Source organism: Podarcis bocagei (assembly GCF_964188305.1).
Source record: "Podarcis bocagei genome assembly, chromosome: 1".
NCBI classification, from domain to species: domain Eukaryota; kingdom Metazoa; phylum Chordata; class Lepidosauria; order Squamata; family Lacertidae; genus Podarcis; species Podarcis bocagei.
The window spans coordinates 116,111,663-116,133,879 of record NC_138125.1 but is presented as its reverse complement, the minus strand read 5'-3'; the positions used below and the strand labels follow the sequence as shown (position 1 = coordinate 116,133,879).

General features: G+C 41.8%; 1 protein-coding gene across 4 annotated transcripts in view; it reads right to left on the bottom strand.

Annotated features, from left to right (window-relative positions):
* Positions 1 to 250: 250 nt before the first annotated feature.
* The window catches only part of NCKAP1 (NCK associated protein 1), a 49,301-nt gene continuing 27,334 nt past the window's right edge, over positions 251 to 22,217 (bottom strand). For all 4 annotated transcript variants that reach the window (XM_081202302.1, XM_081202303.1, XM_081202304.1 and 1 more), the window contains 18 exons: positions 20,107 to 20,188; positions 19,377 to 19,435; positions 16,086 to 16,231; positions 15,181 to 15,313; positions 14,445 to 14,564; positions 13,845 to 13,984; positions 13,081 to 13,212; positions 10,721 to 10,939; positions 10,097 to 10,227; positions 9,589 to 9,686; positions 8,016 to 8,109; positions 6,431 to 6,513; positions 5,454 to 5,534; positions 4,628 to 4,721; positions 3,328 to 3,444; positions 2,012 to 2,121; positions 1,472 to 1,561; positions 251 to 1,194 (listed from right to left, as the gene is read on the bottom strand). In XM_081202302.1, coding sequence (XP_081058428.1) covers positions 1,078 to 1,194; positions 1,472 to 1,561; positions 2,012 to 2,121; positions 3,328 to 3,444; positions 4,628 to 4,721; positions 5,454 to 5,534; positions 6,431 to 6,513; positions 8,016 to 8,109; positions 9,589 to 9,686; positions 10,097 to 10,227; positions 10,721 to 10,939; positions 13,081 to 13,212; positions 13,845 to 13,984; positions 14,445 to 14,564; positions 15,181 to 15,313; positions 16,086 to 16,231; positions 19,377 to 19,435; positions 20,107 to 20,188 — 2,046 coding nt within the window. In that variant the 3' untranslated portion in view covers positions 251 to 1,077. The remainder of the gene's footprint in view (positions 1,195 to 1,471; positions 1,562 to 2,011; positions 2,122 to 3,327; positions 3,445 to 4,627; positions 4,722 to 5,453; positions 5,535 to 6,430; positions 6,514 to 8,015; positions 8,110 to 9,588; positions 9,687 to 10,096; positions 10,228 to 10,720; positions 10,940 to 13,080; positions 13,213 to 13,844; positions 13,985 to 14,444; positions 14,565 to 15,180; positions 15,314 to 16,085; positions 16,232 to 19,376; positions 19,436 to 20,106; positions 20,189 to 22,217) is intronic.

Here is a 22,217-nt window from a genome sequence, read left to right as displayed (position 1 = left end):
GGAAAGACATAGATAGCAAGCCAGCAGTGAGATGTTTGTAAGCCTATTGATTTTTAAGTCAGTTAGGTGACAGCCATTAAGGTAAAGCAAATTTTAATGTGGTTAGACAGCACTGACGAAGATCCAAAAATGGGTTGAACATGCACATTTAACAATCTGTAGACTGAGTCAACACACGTTGCTCGATGCTTAGAACACTGAATTTTCAACAGTCAACTTAGCAAAAAACCCAAGGAAAGTCACCAGCACGTAATACAGTGTAGTGTTTATTGTATGTAATGGAAGGTACACTTGAATTTCAAAAATTTAAAACATATAAAAAGTGGTTAAAGGGCTAACATTTTATCAACATTTGATAAATGCATTAAGAACGTTTATTATACAGCAGGGTACAATGTAGTGTTAATGCCAACGGGGCACCATGGAAATTAGTCTTTAAAAAATTCCACTATGTAAGCTTTATACAAACAAAACCACTTGCTGCTGTTTAAGATTGTATGGAGGAGACTGCTATCTAAGCAGTCTTACAACAATTTTTAATATTAGATAGCATCAGTCATTAATTTGGGTGAGTGTTTCAAAAAGAAAAAAAAGTAGAAATGTTGTCATTCACAGAAATGCACATCCAAGTCTTGTTTCTGATAAGAACAATAGGTACAGATTGTAACTCTCCCTATATGAAATAATTTACACACAGATGAAAGCTAGGTACACTAAAATAATCACTAAATAGAGTTCTTCCTGGAAATAAACAAGCCATTATGATTCCTGCACGATTGGATATGAAGAAAAAAACATAGTTGAAATAGTATTTCTCTTTTAAAACATAATTATGATTATTCTAAAATAAAAAGGAAAACAAATCAGCAAAATGTGCAACCTAAAATCAGCCAAGCTTATATTGTAGTACAACCATATTAAGAAACCACTGGTCAGAAATACAACTGCATTGGGAAAAAGTTTATAATCCACAAAACTCTTTGCCAGGCCATAAAGTAAAACAGCTCCACAGTTTACACAAGTAAAACTGAGGCAACATAGATGCGTGCTTAGGTTGTCTCCAGTTAAAGCAGATATTCAGGCAGATGATGTGACACTTTGTTTGTACACAGCATGGTATGCATTTCGGAGCAAGACATATGGAAAGCAAGACTCCAGAAGATCCATGGTCAGGAATGGAGACTCCTGGACGATCTAAAGTGAGAGTAGAGATCACATCAGAAACCTGGTAAGGAGTGGAAATCCCAATGCTGCTAAAATGACAAGCTACCAGCAAGGAGGAGAAGGAAATGCAGAGAGGCTCAAAAGAGTAGGGTTCAAAAGCATTTCATGATTTTTGTTTTTTAAAGTAATTTTTCTGCTATGCTGCCCAACAGTATTTTGACCATTTGTTGAATTCCACAGAGTGCTTGTCAAAGTCTCTTTTACCTAGGATAAAACTTTTGGAACAATCACTGGAATGAGAGCTTACCATGTCTAGCAGTAGGTAAACAGATTCTCTGTTCCTTGTAGTGGTTTTGTCTGTCTCCTGACCAATTTTCAGTAGACTAGAGGATGCAAGCTAAAAAAAAATCACAAATAGCAAGTAAGTTTTCTACTCATCTAAAGCCACTTTACAAATCATTTTAATTTCACGACACATGCAATTTCAGATATAAGATTTAACATGACATGATCTGTAATGTTAGATAATGCAATGGGGTTATGGATGTGGAGCATTCCACAACAATGAAATGAACAGGACAGACCAATTGTATAGCTCAATTTGTGTACTGGAATCCCTGATCAGACTAGTTATTCTGCAAGACAAAGTTCACACATGCTTGCAATATTGACTCAAATCCTTTACAGTCATTGTTGCAATCACTACCATATAGGAAAAGCCACCATAATGTTGTTGGCTTGAAATCAAAAATTAAGGTTGTAAATGTTAATCGCAGTACAGCTGAAAGCCTTGGTGGAAATGAATGATTTCTGGAGCAGGTCAGCCCAAAATAAAAACTGTACATACAGCCAAGAATTCTTTGAGACGGTCTTCAATGCTTCCCTTGTGAATGGTAAATAAAGCTGCAGCAATCTGGTTGATTGCTTTGGCCAGGCAATGGATATTGTTGCAGTGACCTAAACAAAAACACATTTGTGATATTACTTTAGCTTCACTCACACTCTGAACATTTTAGCTGAATGGAACGTGTCGTTTGAATAGGAGCAGAGTTAAGTTTAGCAAGGGATTAACTTTCAAATATAATATGGATAATCTTCATTTAATAAGGAGGAAGTAAAGATCTTTAAGAACCTTTTGAATAGAGTAAAAGACATTACACACAGGTCCTGCTATCTGCACGCTCAATATCCAAAAATTCACTTATCCATACTTGAAAGAATAATGCCCAAACCTCACTATATGCTCCACAGATTCACTTATTCGAACAGCCAACCTGCTTACTTCCTTTTTGTTTTTTTGTTGGTGGCAGCCATCTTTAGGCAGAAACCACGGAAAGACGGAGGGAGTGAGATCAGATGACTCAGAAAGCAGGAAAAATGAAACAAATCAGGGACAGGAGAGATTTGGCAAATCATTCCCCCCCCCCCCATGCCTCTCTTCTGCTGATTGGCTGCAGCCATTTCAAGAAGAAACCATGGAGAGAGGGAGGAAACAGAGGGGACTAATCTTGTATTAGAAATGTTTCCATAGGAAATAATGGGAATCGTGGAATCATTATACCAATGATTGCATAACAAACAATTTCCAGGGAACTCATAAAGCGGGGCTACATTTATTCCAAAATCTGTTTCAAAGACTGAATTCTGGTTTTCTTCTTAATTTATCAGTTCCAAAGTTCTGTTCTGAAGACCTGAATCCTGCTAGGTGCAAATAGAACGGTGTGTGTATTCGAGTAAAGACAGGGCAACATGGTAACTAGCACAGGAATATGAGAATTATGAATGCTTCTAATGCAAATATCTAGTATGAAAACTAGTTTCAATATGACTTCCAAATAGTACTCAGCATTGTTCCTGTGCCCCCAAAAGCCTCCAGTCAAGTTTTAACATTTCCTAATCAATAGGACATTTATGTGCAACGGGTAGAACACATTCTTGGTAAGGATCCCTAGAACCAAAGTATGACTTGAGGTGAGAGATTTTTATTTCCTCTTTCAAAGCAACCATTGTGAGATATAAAATTGATGTACTATTCAACACCAAAAAGGACCAAACACCAATATCATAAAGTGAAAGCAAATAAATATTTCAGATGAACATTTAATATAATTTTCCCCCTCCCCCCCCAGAATAAATTTTCACACCAGTTTGTCTGAATATTACCTTCAATGGCAGGACTGTATTGAGACATCACATTACTGGCCAAAGTTGGTAAGGAGACAGCCACAAAGACCATCAGAAGGCAGGCAATTTTATATTCTTCCTCTGGACTAATGTTTTCTGAAAACAAATAGAAATTTAGGAGATCCATTATACCTGGGTGGGTTCAAAACTCCTAAACTAATACTTCATCCATTCACAGCATTGGTAATGTTTCTGAGCCAAATTCTGTGTTATTTGGTTTGAGCTAACAAAGACCAGTACTTTAGAGTAGCTGGGAAAACCCAGCCAGATGGGCAGGGTAGAAATAAATTATTATTATTATTATTATTATTATTATTATTATTATTATTATTATTATTATTATTATTATTATTCCTATTCCTATTCCACCAAGTGCGGCATAACAATACTCGTCTGTAACAGCTATCACTTTGTATAAATCAAGAGTATCTTGGTTGCATACCCCAACACATTTTCAGGGAAGGAAAACGTAACTTAAGAAAAATATGATGCATTTTTTTAATTCCTAGAAGAAAATTTATCTAACAGCTATTCAAAGATTTTATAGCTCAATCAAAAGTAACCTAATGACAAATTGCAATTGCAAGAGGTTTCTTTCCTATTAACTCCAGTGGTCAGCAAAGTTATTTCAGGCTTCCTTTTGAAAGCTGCTCAGAATGTCTGCACATAGGAACTAGCTCAGCATGGCCACCAACTGAGAGCTGTCCATAAATGACTACTACTCCTCTAAAGTAGTTTCTATACCAGTATTTCACATTCCTGGGCCAACTTGAATAAAGCCCCACCCCACATAACTGATCACATGACATGGCACATACATACCACTGGAAGGCAATTCCCATAAACTGGGGGGGGGGGTATTTGCGGGGGAGGGGGGCAAAGGGACCTTGGCCCCTAGGAGTTGGCTCCTGGGGCATGTGAGGGAGCCAGCCATAAAAAGTCACTCATCAATAACAGAAGCATTGTCAGCCATTTCAATGTAGTATTATCACTATTAACCCTGAGAAATACTAAGAAAATGTAACTAGAGATCAGAGCTGCAACATTCAGTCAAATACAAATGTAATTGTCATATATTTAAGCTGACAAACCCTCAGTTTCGGCATCTTGGTTAAATTATGTGAAGTGATCCAAGTGTTCTGCAGAATACATGTATATTTGATACTCAATGTGTGCAAGTATAGTTTCTTTGACATCCTTTCTCCATATAGAACGATATCATGGCTTAGCATTACATGCAAACACAGCCAATATCCAAAAACGTTATGCAGCAGCATACCTGATTTTTGGGAAGAAAGTGCTACAACCAGAGCAGGATCTATCTCACAAGGCAGTCCCGCAGCTGATGAGAGCTCATATACATTCATTGCAACCTGAGAGAGAGAAAGGTACTGCAGAGTGAAAAAGGCCAGAATAATTTTGTGGAATTTGTCAAAGCAGACATTGTAAAATCTTTTCAATGTTCACATTAAGTTACACATGAGAATGGAACCATGGAAGAACAGAAGCACCTTTGGTGGCAGCAATACACCTAGCTTATAGTGAAAAGCTCCATTAGCGCCACTTCTGCTAGCTGGCTGTCATCTCTCTCACATGCCCCTCTGCCAAAAACTTGTATACTCTCCGAAACCATATTCAACAGCAACTTTTTAAGATTCCAACAAGTTCTCAAACTGGACAAACAGAAAACTTTGTTAAGCCAAAGCATATAATGCATTAAATTAATGCTGTCTACCAAGACTAGGTTCTGAGGCCTAAAGCGCAAAAGGGTTTCATAATCCCTTAGGAGAATGGATGCTGATCAACTCAAAAACTAAATTGTTTGAAACACTTTTTTGAATTACTCCCTCTGAAATGCTGTGTCCTTTTTATTTTATGACTTGCTCCTTTAGTATAAACCAGTGACTCCCAGCAGTTTGCAAAAGAAAAATACTGGAATCATAACTAACCACAGAAGTATGAAGCTATATTAATTTCATTTTAATGAGGTTTACAGAAATATATACAAGTGCTACATCTGTCTATACATTCCTGCTTTTGGCATAATATACAATTTTAGAACGAACTAAAAACAAACAAACCCCATTATTCTCACAAGCAATTACCTTCATATCTGTCTCTCTTGGAATGTGATCCTTAAAGTCTTCAATTGAACTTACAAGGAAAGGAATGTGATATGATAAGACCTAAGACAAAGAAGCATGCAACAAAATTGTTACTTTTGGCTACTGTATCTCCTAAGACAGCATGTTATGACTTTGTTGCATTTATTCTACCCTCTCCCCTCAGTTTATGCATTAAGAAGCCTGGAAGCATCATGCCAGAATCTTGCAGCAGGAGTGGAAAAACACCGGCTAACAAGAGTTTTGAATACTTTATTGCTTTGGGTCTAATACAACTGTACGTTAATTTCCTTTATTTTTTTAAAAAAATAAAATGTGAAATGGTAAAGGTTTGATTCTTTCAGCATACGTATGCAACACACTTAATTTCAATTAAGATTTGATTATTCGTATTTAGTGTTGCAATCCTTTCACCACAGCACAAGCAAGCTGTGTTTTATTCAATCAATTGATCATTTATTGTATTTGACTAAAAGCCATTACAAATACATTTACAAAACCAGCAAATCCAATAAAACCTAATTAAGAAAGATCCAGAAGTAAGCAATCATTTACAATAAATTAAATTAATGAATCCCTTGCACAATCTACAGCGTTGTCTTTTATGTGGCTTGCACAAATACTTTTAGCGGCTTTTGCAAATAAAGCTGTTTTATATGGGACAAGTGGGTTGCAGTCAGGTAACAGCCAACGTATTTTCACTTTGGGGTTCTGTATCTGTAGCGGTGCCAACATCTGTTCCAAAAATCTCTTTCTGGGGTTTTGATAGATCTGAGAATGGAGTATGTAATGGGGAGGAGCTTCTACTTCACCTACCCCACAGACACAGAATCTTAAATGCCTTGGAATGTGCTAGTATTTAGCGATTTAATCACTTTTTACTTTTACTTATCTATTCTTAGGCTTGCATGTGTTTAAATGTCTAACACAAAAGTTATAATGCCAAATGCAGTACTTACATCTCTAAGAGCTTCTTGTGCCAATGACCGGAAAGATAAGATAACACCGATAATGGTCATCCTCTTCAAAACACTATCAACAGCTAGGGGGGAAAAGAAGAAAATTCCAGGAACAAGAATGCTTTCTCCCTGCCCCTCCCTGTTTGATGTCTGTGGGAGATTGAGGCCATGCATAGTTGCCTCTCCACCAGTCCACCAGCTTCAAGTCTCTCTCTCTCTCTCTCTCTCTCTCTCTCTCTCTCTCTCTCTGTGTGTGTGTGTGTCTGCGTGAGTCACAGCATCACCCAGTCATGGCATCTGCCACAGACAGACTAATATTAACAGCAAATTAAAGTGACCACTGCTGATGAAGCAACTTTTTTGGCACATCATACGGGCGGGGGGAGCATCATTAAGTACCAAAGGCACACCAGACTCACAATAATGTTCCTCACGTGGCACCAAAAGGCAATTTTAATTCCTTTACAAAAGTGCTCCAACAGCTATTGAATAGTTCGTTCATCCACCAATTCACTCCTTGCTGGCTGAGCATTATGAGAATCTGGGAGAACATGGCGACCAGCCGAAAGGAGCTCCTCAGTAGGCAACGTATCAGTTTTAAAACATTTAGGTTATCTTTCCAAAATCAAAAGGTTCTCTGAGGCATTATAAGGCATGAATAGATGAAAAAGGCTACTAATGTGACTACCAATATATATATATATATATATATATATATATATATATATATATATATATATATATATATATATATATATATATATGCAGGTTTTGGTGTCTTCGGGTGTCTTCCCGTGTAAGAGTTGGGGTGTCTAGGCGACGTTTCGACGAGGTCTCACTCGTCATCTTCAGGCTGGTGCTTTCGGCTTCTTGTTACTGGAACAGAGCAGGATCTCAGTGTTTGAGTTCCTATAAATACTGTTGAGGGGGTGTGGTGTATAGCCTCCAACGTTCTGGGCAGAGAGGAAGTTCCCAGGTTAGTGTGCCTTTTCTTCTTTTGTTCATTAATTACTTGAGGGAAATCTTGAGTGATTTCTTGAGTGATATTCTGAGTACCACTTAGGAGGGTCATTAGGTGTGGATTAGTTGCTAAAGCTTTCGTGTCTTGACCTCTTGAGCTTGTGAAGAGTTTTTCTGAGAAGATGGCTGTACTGCAAATAGTTGTGCTCTGGCTTGGCTTCGTGTATAGGGGCGAGCTGTGGTTTTGTGCCCTGTGCCAGCCAGATCTGTGTAGGGATTGCAGGGGGGTGCAAATCTACGAAAATCTACGAAAGCAAATATATATATATACACACACACACACACACACACACACACACACACATATATACACACACACACACACACACACACACGTACATGAGTGGGGATGTATATGCATGTGGGTAGCTTTATATATATGCATCTGTAGGTTTGTGTCATGTATGTACGTTACAGCCTTAAAATGGAGACATTTATACAAAAGACAGCATGCACTTTTGGGGGCTGTAGCAGATGCTCCCCCACTAATTCCAGTGCTTCAAGCTATATGCAGATTCCCAGTTAGGAGCATAAACTAAAATGGCACTACTTGCTAGTTACTTACACGACAATCTTTTGAAGAGTGCTGCCATCTGATCTGGTTTATCAAAACTGGTCCTCATTTGCGTTAGCACTTCAACGTTCTCAACCACAAGTTTCTAAGACGAAGCAAGATCTCAGGTCAGGCATAGATCTGAGTATAGTAACAAGCGGGTGCTTTAGGACATTTCAGCGTGGCAAGCAGGAAGCAGAGCTCATGAAATCCAGATGTTCCCATTATCTGACTAGTTATACTAGGTAAGGCCCAGCTATGCACCAAACAAAAAGCATACAGTGTGATAATAAAGGCTCTCTTCTGTTCCACAAAGCACTTATTGCTCCAGTTGTCTCATTAAACTTGAGCAGGGCTGCTGTAGAATAATGGAATTATTACAGTTTGAATGTCTTTTGCACAATGTGCAATGAAAACAACATGGGGGTGAGACACAATTTGCATACGATTTGCCATTCTTAGTTCCGCTTTAGGATTTCCCTTCCATATGTTTTCATGTGGATGATTATCTCTCACAAGGTAAAGAAGAGGCACACACTTTCTGTGACTGGTCTGGACTAATCTCCTAATCACTGTCTCAACTCTATGAAAGAAACCTTCTCTCCCTCCACCCCCAGCGAGTTTACATTTATTCACTGTAAACTAAGGGCAGACAACTGAAAGCCCCTGAGTTCAATACAGAACTTAGGGGTTTTTCCAATCTGGCTCATCCCAAAGGGATTTCTCTTCCCTTTCAAGAGCTGCAAGCTGGTGATAGGTGGGCCACCCCTCCCCCCCCCCCATTCTACTACCCTCTTCTCTGTATCTCTCCCTCCTTGTCCAACAGGCTTGTGGAGGATGGACAGCTTGCTCTGGCTCAACACCTGAATTAATCACTTGCCAAGTGCATTCCTCTCCGTACTCACTCCATTTGTTTTGGCTTCTTCCCCTATCCTTCCCCCAACTCCCTATCCTTTTCGCTGGACTCCCCTAACCACATAAAATTAGGCCAAGGAGCACATGTTTATTATCCCTGCTGACCAAAGCTAGAGACACTTCCCCATTTCCTGATGCTTTCTGTTAGTAGAAGCTAAACTATAAGCTAATTAAGAGACCCCCCAAACCAAGGTCATCTCTTCTGGAGAAGCAGCATACAGGAACACAAGTAATGACTGAAGTTTTGCACCAGGACAGCAAGGAACAAACTATGTGCTGGTCAGGATACAATCTAAACTGACTTGAGGCTCATGCACATTCAAAAAAAAAAGGGGGGGTCAAAGAAATAGAGTGCACATGAGCAGATCCGAAGATCTTCCCCAGTATTTCTGTGCAGAGTGTTTAGACATATATTGCTTAAAAAGTCACTCCAACCAATGGCACATCATAACAAATGACTTTTGTGTGTGAGGAGAATTGAAACGTCTGTTTGTAGTATGTTGTGAGTGTTCCTCATTGAAAGGAAAAGGGTCAAAACTCTGATGAGCAAGTACAAATGCTTGGACTAGTCTAAAGTAGTTCTTTGGATTCAGGCCATGTATTCTTGCTATAAAGCAACTTCTGCTTTTAATTATAAAAGCAATGACCAAAGAGAAGCAATGGAAGTTACCTTGAGTTCAGCAACCTGTGAGGAAATGTGCCACATAAGGCTTTCACTCAAGAACTTCATGCCATATGGACCAAGGAGTTCTGACAGGGCTCTCATTTCTGAGGAAGAAAAAGCATTTATTCTGCTGCAAACCAATTATATTGTCTTAATTTAATGAACAAACTATATTTTATTAATTCATTCTATAAAGGCTATTGCATGTCACACATTTTAAATTTTCAGGATCCTATTTCAAATGCTCAAGATTCAACATCTGTAATATAGCTATGTATTGCAGTACAGTATGAATATTAAATAGGTGAAAATAAAAATGAAAACCCTCCGTCTTAACTAGCTTAGCCTGTACTACCAGAGGCCAAGAGGCCTGATAAGAGCCTTAGTTCTCCCTAGATATTAGTGAGGGTCAGAAGCAGCAAGGGGGACTTGTAGTGCTGCTTACTGTCTCCAAAGTTTGGTATAAAAATGAGACTTGGCTTTTCCACCCACCCTGAGCCTTGGGAAAACTCACCTGATATGTCTGAATATTCTTCTGCATTGAATGTCAGTTCGTTTTCAGTAGGCAAGTTCACAAATGCTTTCATCGCTGGGAAATAGGCTATGTGGCCATTACTGACTTGCCTCAGCAAGGTTTCCAGATACCTTCATGAAAGAAAGAATTATCTATTTTCACAGTAGACTACAAACATTCCTTACTGTTAATTTCATTTACCACCTTAACTTTGATGAAAGCTGCATTGACACTGAATTTGTCACTGAGAGTTGATCTTGAAAGTCCATGTAAAGCCACATCAACACACATGTATTAAGAATTGCATAGTCCTCAGTGACGTTTCCCTTGAATAGTCAGCAACTTCATTTTAAATAAAAGTGTAGTTTGCTTTTAGTATGCAATAGAAAGCTAAACGTTGTTGCTTATTGGCATCCATTGTTCAAGTGGCATGCAATTCAGTTTTTCTTCGACATTATCTCAATTTCAAGTTGCATGGGGAAGCGCGGCACAGCTCAAATTAAAAGATGCAATTTGCCTCACTTTCACCTTGACACTCTCCTCCTCCCAGATTTTTTTCTTTTCTGCATGAATTTTTTTTCTCACAAAGCAAAAGGGGTACAGGATGAAATCTCAGATTCTTACCAATTTGTGTACAGACTGGTAATGGTTGGCTCCCCATGACTATCTAAGTGCTGGGTTTGTTGAAGGAGGACGTTATTAAACACTCTTGTGATGTCAATCTGTACATAATTTTCTATTGACTGGAGTACTGTCATGTAGGCTCTCACACTTGTTAACAACTCAGAAGGTTTTGCAATCTCTTGTGTTGCTTGATTATACATAGTCATGCCAACAATTGACCTTTGAAAAGAAAGAAAGTTATTAGCATGCTACTGAAGTGAACCATGAGCGCTATGTCCTGCCTAATATCAAGGTGAGCCATCACTCTTCAGACCTGGCATGTAGTGTTAACTGACCATTTGGGATAAATTTGGGATAAATTTGCACCAAATGGCACCTGTACTTTTCTGACATTATCTGCTGTCTACTCTGACTTTGCTGAATATTGCCAACATAGAGTGAAAGCACACTGCGGCTGGGTGTTAGAAAGCTGTAAACTGGAGCTGAAGAAAGCTACTCCCCACAGCCATAGTACAGAAAGATGTATGGAGGGAAATTCAGAAATCTTATATTGAACTACAGTATTGCTATCTATTTGACCCCTGTATAAAAGGCAGATTTGCTGTTTAAAATTTGTACCAATTTTGTCCTAACAGTTACAGCTGTGAGAAATTTTAAAATTCTTGTTTCCTATCTGTTCCTCTTTTTCCTTGAGATGCAAGTCTACTATTTGCTTATTAAATCAGATAACGGCACGGCCAATATACTAAAAGCTCCCACATACTAGCAGGATATGAATCTTTCATTTTCCATCTCCCACTCACCAACTTTTAATGTACATAATTAGAATTATGCATGCACAATTTTTCTTTTTGTAAAATAGGATTGATTCCTTAAATTTTGGGGATTTTGAAACTAGCAGGTAGAAACTGTTATGTATGGGCAACCACTAGGCTGGATGGAAGTTGGAGCAAAAGAAAAAGAAGGGCAATGTCAGCTCAAGATTAATTATTTGGTTATATTGGACGAGAATAAATTTTTTAAAATGAATGCTTTTATTAAGTTCTAGCAAATAAGTCTCAATGCTGAAAGAACATTGCTAGTTATTTTTACAAGCTTGCCCCTGACACAAGCATGCTTTCAGAGATTTCTATCAGAAACTGTCACATAACAAAAATAAAAATGGCACAGCAGCAACCAACCCACCCACACTGAGAAATAGTCACGATATAAATAGCAAAAACATGTTTATACGGGCTACTAAACTAACCATATTTTTAATGGCAGAATGGTCTGTTTTTTGGGAATCCAGCACTGCTGACTCTTTAGTGCACAATTGCTTTTTAAAGACTTGAATCGCACAGAGCTCCCTTTGCAGTGTGGAATCTGCTCCCACACCATTTGAGCAACATCACAAGCACTAGGCCATAACATGGTAGTCCCTCATATGATCTTGGCACTGTGGAAGGAGGAACACTAAAAAAGCATCTGCCATGGTACAAAGGAAGTGCCAGAATAAACCTTTTGTTGTGTGGTTGATAACTATCAGACGACACACAGAGACTGTGGAGTTTGAAATTAGTACAATATATAACTTTGCCCAGACCAGACATTCATTTTAAGTTTGCAGCTGCATGAGGAGCTCTGGGTGACTTCATGAAATTTTTAACTGATTTTAGGGATACATTGTTCCACCTCCTCTATCACTGGGGAAATTTTGTGTTAATGGGATTATATGATGAAAAGCAGGTTAAAGTACCGTATTTTTCGCCCTATAGGACGCACCTTTTCCCCTCCAAAAATGAAGGTGAAATCTGGGTGCGTCCTATGGGGCGAATGCAGGCTTTCGCTGAAGCCTGGAGAGCGAGAGGGGTCTGCGCAACCCTGCGCAACCCTCGGGAGACCTGCTCTGAGGGTTGCGCAGAGCTGCCTGCAGTCCCCGGCTCAGCACAGCTCTGCGCGGCCATCGGGAGCGGGGCGCCAAGTCCCGCCCCGCTGGGGATGGCGGCGCAGAGCTGCCTGCCGTGCCGGGACTGCAGGCAGATGTGCACAGCCATTCCGAGCGGGGCGCTAAGTCCCGCCCCGCTCGGGATGGCGGCGCAGAGCTGCCTGCCGTGCCGGGACTGCGCACTTCTCCCCATCGCCAGCCCCACAAGCTCGGGGGACAGCAGGGAGGCAGAGCGTGCCTTCCCACTGTTCCCCAACCTGGTTCTTCCAGCCCCGCACCTGGGGGGGAAATAAAAATTTTTTTCTTTATTTCCCCCCCCCAAAAAAACTAGGTGCGTCCTATGGGCCGGAGCGTCCTATGGGGCGCAAAATACGGTATTCTTAAAAGTACTCAAGACAACTAAGTATCAAATGTGCAAGTTGGTACCACTTACTTGGTAAAACGAATTTCCAGGTGTGATGTTAAGTATTCCCTTGGGGTAAAGGTGTGTTCCCACACAATCATGTTTGGAACGTAATTGATGGAGAAGCAGAGCTCAGAAAGTGCCGTGTGCAGTTTGTCTAGACTGCAAAAGACAAAACAAAAATTATGCACACAAACATGTAAGCCACATAAGCAAAGCCATAACTATTACAGCCCCCTTCCATCTCAACCCAAAAAACATTAAAGATGGGTAAGGATATATAAGGTATTTTAAAGCACAGCCACATATTACCCTTGCCTATGCTAAAAACAATGGCATAGGTCATATACGTACAAGACTGGATTATTATACCTCACCCATTTTTTTTTAGCATGCTAAATGGGAATGCAGAAAAGGATTACTGTTCATAAAGGTAAGGTTGTTTTACAGGATAGGAGTGCATGACATATTTTTATATAAACACATAGGATGGCATCCAATTGGTGTTTCTCTACTGACAGAAGGTACCAGTCAGTGAAATTGGGGGGGGGGGATATATTTTCCAGTAATTCCCAGTCTGCAGCAGATTTGGAGGAGGCCATTGATGGAAACCTCCTCTCTTAGTGTTCTAATGCCTGATGCCTTCTTGTCAGCAGATGACATCAGCTGGATACGACCCACAAGAGCATTTTTTTAAAAAATTATATCTACAAAATGCCAGTGAATTGGTTCAAGAAGTTAGACTGCCTGTTAAGCAACATTCAAAAGAGAAGATAAGGATGAAAAAGACTCACTTGGTCACCACCAGCCTGTTTTTTCTCATGCTTTCTACTCCTGGTTTTTCTCTTTCTGGTTCTCCTTTCTTACCCGTCTGTTTTTTTGACTTTTTATTTACTGCTTGACTGATGGTTTTGGCACAATGCTTTGGCAGCAACTTAAAAAAAAAAATGCAGTTAGTTTCAAAATAGAGCTGCAGTTCACAAAAACCATCACCATTAAATAAATCAAACTTTGCATTTCGATTTTAAACTGTTCATTTTGTTTCCAATATACCGACTACTTGCAAACTACTCAATACCAACTCAAGTGATTTCAATATAGTTACTATTCCTTCTAGTTAAGAACAGGAGAAGAACAGCCTTCTATTACAAATATTATGAGCAGAACTTTGTTAGAACCTTATGGAAAACTTTATCATATTTTAAGAACAAAGGAGATGGCACATTTATGTGATGACTCTACACCAAGGGGCTTGCAAACTAAAAATAAACCCAGGGAAAATAAAAGAGGGAGGGAAATGGAAGCAGGGACTAAACAAAGAATGTGCATTATTTCAGTGACCCATACAGAAACTTTGCCACAGCAGGGTAATGGGACTAAAATTAAATTCTCACCTGGTCACTTAGAGTACATTGCTCAGTGCAAATATCTGTGATAAGGTTCCGAGCCTGCTTAGCCATTTCATCCAGGAACATGTTGCAAAGGGAAAGACTACGGTCCCCAATGTGATGTCTCTATCAAGATAAAAACAGAAACCTTGTTTTTCTAAATTGTTGCCATGGTGCTTAAAAACATTTTTTAAAAAATCATTATCAAGTGAAACATGCTTGCACTAAGTTCATTTAAACACTGAACCATGGAACAGCAACAAATCAAGCCTCACAACCAGAAGTTATCTGCTGAAGATCCAAAAAGCTTGCTTTTAAAAAAATAAATGTATCCAAAGCTGCTCTAGCAGAGCTCTGCTGGCACCACAGGAATTCCGTTACTTCTTCTCCCCCTGTGCCCCCCCCCCTTTTTCTGGAGGGTCCTTCTGGAGCTGATTTTGAAGGTGCACAGGGGATGCAGGGGAAAGGTGAGGAGGGAAAATTTCACTTCTGTATCTGCACATCCCTTGAACTAGCAGAACAGGAGCACTGGATACTGTTCATTGTGTATACAACTTAAAATGTCCACTTAATCAAATGTGGCTCCCTAAAAAACCAGAGTTAAGAAACAAGTTTTTGTAGCTGTAAATTTCAACTTACTTGCCACACTTCTCTATCCCATGCCCCCAATTTACTTATGTTTCTCTACCTTACTCTCTTCTTGTGAAAACCAATATCAAAGAGAAGATTTTGGGTTCTTTACCTCTTCTGGGCACAGCTCGTGGGTGCAGCTCATAAAGTGAGTGCAAAGCAGTGGGAATGCAATGGAGTATCTGGACTGAGAGGGCAGTTCCAAACACTGCTGAAACATCTTCTCAAAAGCACGGCTATAGAAACTGTTCAGAAACACAGGTTAAGTTTTCATTCCACTGGGACAAAGTAATTACAAAAAAAACAAAACAAAAAAACAATTTAACAGATGCAACTAAGCACATGAAAAATTTAAAATGCCAGCCATTTTATCCCATGTCCACACAATCACTGAACTTGAGCAATTAGATGCACTTGTACCAGATCCTAATAATATAAGAGTTGCACTCATGGCACTTTAGATTACCAAGGGAACTGAAAGCAGGGGGGAAAGAATGTATTATTTAAACCTCCCACTATGCGTACTGTAGCACAGCAAAATCAATGACTTGATGTGGGGTGGTGAAATTAATGGGGGGTGCAAAGTGTTGGATTATGCTACCCCCAAGTTACCCTTAGGGGTAGTATAAGCTGCTTCTAAAATTTCCAAAAGGACTAGTAAGACCCAGCATAGGTTAGGATTACTCACTTCCACCCTCTACAGCATGTAGAACTTACTAACCAGGCAATCCTAAACACATCTACTCAGAAGTCCCAACTGAGTTCCATTAAGCTTACTCCCACTGCATTTTAAACATTCATAGCACTTCATAATTTGCACCTTCCCTTCACAGAAATCCTAGAGATAGGTATTTGTAATTTTCTTTTGTACAGAATATGTTATCTTGCTGCGGCTGCAGAAGGAGACCTGAGAAATACAAGACAGTCTCCAGCTGACTGCACATTGGCTCTTCCCCAAGAGCAAAACAAAACAAAAGTCACAACCACGAGGAAGCTTTGGTATATTTAACAACATACCAAAATATAGAAAGATCAGATGTTTCCACCAACATCTCCACCAAGGAATCTACCATTTTTGTGTGGAAAATGATTGTGTTCATCATTTTTCCAAGTTCTCTGTGGTCTGCGAGGCCAAGCGAAGCTTTAGATACACTAGTATAGGCCTGTTGACACATAAAAAAGTAACAATTCACATTATCCAGCTTCTAATTCTCATCTAAAAATCTGCCTTCACTTGAATGCAAGCATTAGTTTTTTTAAAAAATGAGCAAAATCTACACACACACACACACACACACACACGGTAGCACTGTAGCTTGCTCTAATTTGCTTGGGGCAAGTTAAGTTTAAAATACAACCCATTCTCAGCTGCCTTACTCCTCCCTATCTACTTTTGGAACATGCTGAGGGTTTGCTCATTCTTGAAACTGGGACTTAAAAAAATGTACGGATCCACAAAAAGAGGTTATTTGAGGATTCACTAAGCAAGCCTTATTTTTCAGTTGCTTTACTTATACTTAAGAGTCAAATTCATATTTATAGACAAAACTTGCTTATAATATTTGTTGAAGAAAAGGTAAATACAGTGGTGCCTCGCAAGACGAAATTAATTGGTTCCGCAAGTTTTTTCTTCTTGCGAGTTTTTCGTCTTGCGAAGCACGGTTTCCCATAGGAATGCATTGAAAATCAATTAATGCGTTCCTAGGGAAACCGCTTGCCAGGCTGGTGGTGCGGAGAAGGGCTTTTCTCCGCACCGCAAGCCTTCAGGACAGGTACGGGAACAGAGGGGGAGGCGCGCAGCGCTTTCCCTCTGTTCCCGGGGCTTGCGTGGGAGGAGGGTTTTTCCTCCCCACCGCAAACATTCAGAACAGCATTCTGAATGTTGGCGGTGGGAAGGAAAACCCTCCTCCCACCCCAAGTCTTCAGGAAAGCCATCCGATGCCGCGCGGCAGCATCGGAGCTTCGTTCCGATGCCACGCGGCGGGAGGAGGCGTTCCCCCCCCGCCGCCCGGCATCGGAGCTTCGTTCCGATGCCGCGCGGCGGGAGGAGGCGTTCCCCCCCCGCCGCCCGGCATCGGAGCTTCGTTCCGATGCCGCGCGGCGGGAGGAGGCGTTCCCCCCCGCCGCCCGGCATCGGAGCTTCGTTCCGATGCCGCGCGGCGGGAGGAGGCGTTCCCCCCCCGCCGCCCGGCATCGGAGCTTCGTTCCGATGCCGCGCGGCGGGAGGAGGCGTTCCCCCCCCGCCGCCCGGCATCGGAGCTTCGTTCCGATGCCGCGCTGCGGGAGGAGGCGTTCCCCCCCGCCGCCCGGCATCGGAGCTTCGTTCCGATGCCGCGCTGCGGCGGGAGGAGGCGTTCCCCCCCGCCGCCCGGCATCGGAGCTTCGTTCCGATGCCGCGCTGCGGCGGGAGGAGGCGTTCCCCCCCGCCGCCCGGCATCGGAGCTTCGTTCCGATGCCGCGCTGCGGCGGGAGGAGGCGTTCCCCCCCGCCGCCCGGCATCGGAGCTTCGTTCCGATGCCGCGCGGCGGGAGGAGGCGTTCCCCCCCCCGCCGCCCGGCATCGGAGCTTCGTTCCGATGCCGCGCTGCGGGAGGAGGCGTTCCCCCCCCGCCGCCCGGCATCGGAGCTTCGTTCCGATGCCGCGCGGCGGGAGGAGGCGTCCCCCCCGCCGCCCGGCATCGGAGCTTCGTTCCGATGCCGCGCTGCGGGAGGAGGCGTCCCCCCCCGCCGCCCGGCATCGGAGCTTCGTTCCGATGCCGCGCTGCGGGAGGAGGCGTCCCCCCCCGCCGCCCGGCATCGGAGCTTCGTTCCGATGCCGCGCGGCGGGAGGAGGCGTCCCCCCCCGCCGCCCGGCATCGGAGCTTCGTTCCGATGCCGCGCGGCGGGAGGAGGCGTCCCCCCCCGCCGCCCGGCATCGGAGCTTCGTTCCGATGCCGCGCGGCGGGAGGAGGCGTTCCCCCCCGCCGCCCGGCATCGGAGCTTCGTTCCGATGCCGCGCGGCGGGCGGTGGTCCGAGGACAGTGGGGAAGACGCGCTGCGCTTCCCCGCTGTCCCGGAGATTTCCCTATGGGCTGTCGTCTTGCGAGGCAAGCCCATAGAGAAATTCGTTTTGCGAAGCGCCTCCAAAACGGAAAACCCTTTCGTCTAGCGGGTTTTCCGTCTTGCGAGGCGTTCGTCTTGCGGGGTACCACTGTATTTTCAAAGTGGCACCCTACTAGGATCAAAACAATATCAGGGCATAGTAATGCCATACTATTTTGCTACTGCTGCAGATGTTACTTGAAAAGGGCTGGTTGTTCAAAAATTCCTCTTAGTTTGTAGCCAAAGATTTACTGGGCCCAATTTCAAAAAACAGAGCTTGAAGCATATACCGTATTGTCTTATTTTTGGAAGGTGGGTTTTTTGTTTTAAAAGCAAACCTAAATCCAGCATTGCATAAAAAGGAATGTATGTTCTTCCAACTCTGTTTGCCTTTACAATTTCTTTGAACAACTGAGGAAAACCAGGCCTTTTACATTATCTCCTAACCAACATCTAAGAAAAATGACTGGCTTAGTGTCTGGCAATGTGACCTTTCTACAAAGGTTCTCTTTGAGTATGTGTAATAAAGTGTTGAAGAACAGGACATAACCTTCTCAACTCTGATTTGGCCGTACAGCTTTGTTATTACAGACTTTTCTTCTATCCTTATCACTCTATTTCACGCTTCCTGAAACTGTTTGATGTAATTCTGTGCTCCTGCTTTGAACAATGGGTGTGTGTGTGAAAACGTCTCCTGAAGTTTATCCTTGAAAAAGTTTTCAATTCAGATTAAATTTGTACATTGATATATGCTACTTCAGGTATTTCATGTGCCATTCTACTTTAAAAAGTAAAAGCAGCACAGGTTTTTTTGAATATGTCATCTCCTTTTCACAATGCCTGCCTTTTCTGAACAACACATATGAATTAATCTATCCTTCTTTACAACTTTGCATCATTCATATTATGGGCAGTAGCAAAAGCAATGGTAGTCTACTACTGAATTTACTCAAATTCAGCCAAAGTCAGCCTACATATTTTTCTCCACCATGATCTTGGCTTTATCCTCCTTTTAGCTGTTTTGTTTGTTTGTTTGTTTATGAAAAACACCCTGCTCATACTGTGAACCATTCCCTTCCTGAATGCCTGTTTGGGAATACATGAATTTCAAAATGTGAACTCAAATATTTAAATCAATTATTTTAAATCACTTTGATTTAAAACTGATCTACTCTTTAACACAGGGAAAGCAATATTGCTTTGAAGAATGCACAATAGTAATTCTTACCTGTAATCTAAACCAATCGAGCCTCATTCCTCTGAAGTCAAATACCTCCCCATCTTCAACTGCAACATGTGGAAAAACAAAATATGAAAAAACCATTTGGACAAATGTTTCACCCACTTAATACACATATTTAAAGTCAACAAAAAATGGAGGGGTGGGGAGAGCTGGCATGTATATCTTATTTACAGAGCAGTCTTATGTGTATTTACTCAGAAGAAAGACCCACGCTTTTTAGTATAATTTATTCCCAAGGTAAGCATGTGTAGGATTACGGTCTCAAAAGTATACATGCCTTACAGTCCAGTCCATTCTGAACTTAATGGGGTTAACTCCCATGCAAGTATATATAGGATTGCAACCTTAGTTTTTCACAAGCCAATGGATAGCAAATGTAGGGTTTCCAAAAGTCATCAGAAGGAGGCAGCAATTCACAAGGCTTGTATACTCCTCTCATGAACATGGCAGTGCCCTCTATATGCAGAAATGCACAGAGGATCTGAATGTTACATATCTATCCACAATATGTACAGGAATTAGTACTCTCTAAGGCAGCAGATTGTCTTGGACTGTAAGTTCCACCTTCCCTGCAATTGCCCAAGCTGTAGGGAGGTGCTGAGAGTCGACCCAACAAAATCTGCAGGACTTCATGTTACCCACTTAAGACACACTATTTCCAATTTTGCTATGGCAGACATAGTTTAAGTTCATGGCTTACATATACATAACTTACCTTGCTTCACACTTAAGGAGGTCATGGTGTTTACAAAAGAGGACATAATGATGGACTCATCTTCAGGGCATACCGAAAGATTCTAAAAAATCAGAAACCAGGACGCTACTGTTATTTTGCCAGCTACACAACTATCACTACATCACAATAAAGTGGAGAACACATCAACGGATATGTGGCTGGCAGGAAACTTCTGTGCAGCTCCATCTGGACCTCAGCCTGGTGCTTGTCTGTGTATGAGATCACAGGTTATGGTATGAAGGCACATGAGGCCACCACTTAATTAGGTCTGGGCCTTATCACTGCCTGAATAGCACACAGGCTCCACAATGAAAGAAACGTGGGATATAAATATAAGGACATAAATTTAAAAAGTAGCGGGATAAATAGTGAGTGGTGCCAGTGGAGCACATGTAGGACTAAGATGCACATAGTTTATGTATGAGAGAGTACTGAGTGTGAAGTACATGAGAAGAAGGGCAGCTGTATACAGAAAGCCTGCTTTCTCTCCCTGCACCACCTCAAAATCAGCCCACAAACTTTCAGACTTTCACTTGGGCAATTAAAGTGTGGAAACTGTTTTTCTGACATAGGGTTGCAAACTGGGGTTAGTATTATTTCACGGGTGACAATATCACTTCATCCACCTAATGTCACTTAATCCACCAAGTCTATGATGCTTGTAATTTGTTTCTCTATATAGGGAATCAAGAATTTAGCACATTTTTAGCAGTAGTCCAAAATAATGGAAGTTATGAGCGCTGTATAATAGGAGCCTGCATATTTATTTGTGAAAGCAAGATCATTTTAAAGAGCTCCCCTGCCCATCCAGATGTAATAAACAAATGCTATAATGTACACAATTAAAGGGGCTGAGAACTACAGAGAAGAGACACTGGTTGCTGACTGACTCCATTTTGTTTTCAAACAGCCTTCCCTCATTACAATGTCATCTTAACTACATGCTATTGAAAATTAACAAAAAGATTATTTCTTCCCAAATACAAGCAGCTTTATCCCTACAGGATGACTACTAGTTTAAATTTTGAACATCTGTTGTGTAGTATAAAATCTGAGCTCCATCTAGTGGGCAATGAAAAAGTAAAATACCGTATTTTTTGCTCTATAACACGCACCTGACCATAGCACGCACATCGTTTTTAGAGGAGGAAAACAAGGGAAAAAACATTCTGAATGAAACAGTGGATGTATCATTTTTGTGCTTCATGCTGTGGCCACAGACATGTGATCTGATGGTGAATTTGGGGTGACCCAATGTAAAAATCCTGAGAATTCCTGTGGATCCATCCTTTGTAACCACGTTTTTGCACCATTGCAGCCCCAGGCAACAGTGGGTGTGTGATTTTTTTTGGTGCAGGCTGTAGCCATGGACATGCTATGTGATCTGATGGTGAATTTGGGGTGACCCAATGCAAAGATCCTGAGGATCCATATGGATCTATGCTTTGTAACCACATTTTAAGTGGGGAGTGAAGGAAAAACAAAGAAGGGACATGAGAGGGGTGTGCAGAGAAGCAGCTGGCTAAGAATGCAGGAGAGGGATTTAACGGGAGGGAGGAAAGAAAGGCAAAAGTTTCTCCCCACCCAAGCCAGCCATCTCTCTCTCTCTCTCTCTCTCTCTCTCTCCCCCCTCTCTCCCTCCCGCCCCCCCTCTCTCTCTCTCCCTCCCCCTCTCTCCTTCTCCCCCAGCAGCACCGGAGCACAGAGAGGAATTAGAAGGAACGACACTCTGCTTTCCCCTCTGCTTGCCTGGAGGGGAGGGGCTTTCCCTGCTCTTTGTTCCGTTTCAGCAAACACAGCAACAAAACAGAAGAGGGTGGGCAGTAAGACCCTGAGGCAGAATGCAGGAAAGCAGCCGCTTCCTCTTTTCAGGTTTCCCTTCTCCGTGAAGCGCGATTTGATTTTTGCCTGATTTTTCGGCTCCAGGGACCACACATTCGCTCAATAACACGCACAGACATTTCCCCTTCCTTTTTAGGAGAAAAAATCTGCATGTTATAGAGGGGAAAATACGGTAGTCATTTTTCAGTGATTGATAGTAACTATGTATCTGTGATTGACTGGTGTCTGTACAAAATATGTAGGTTCTA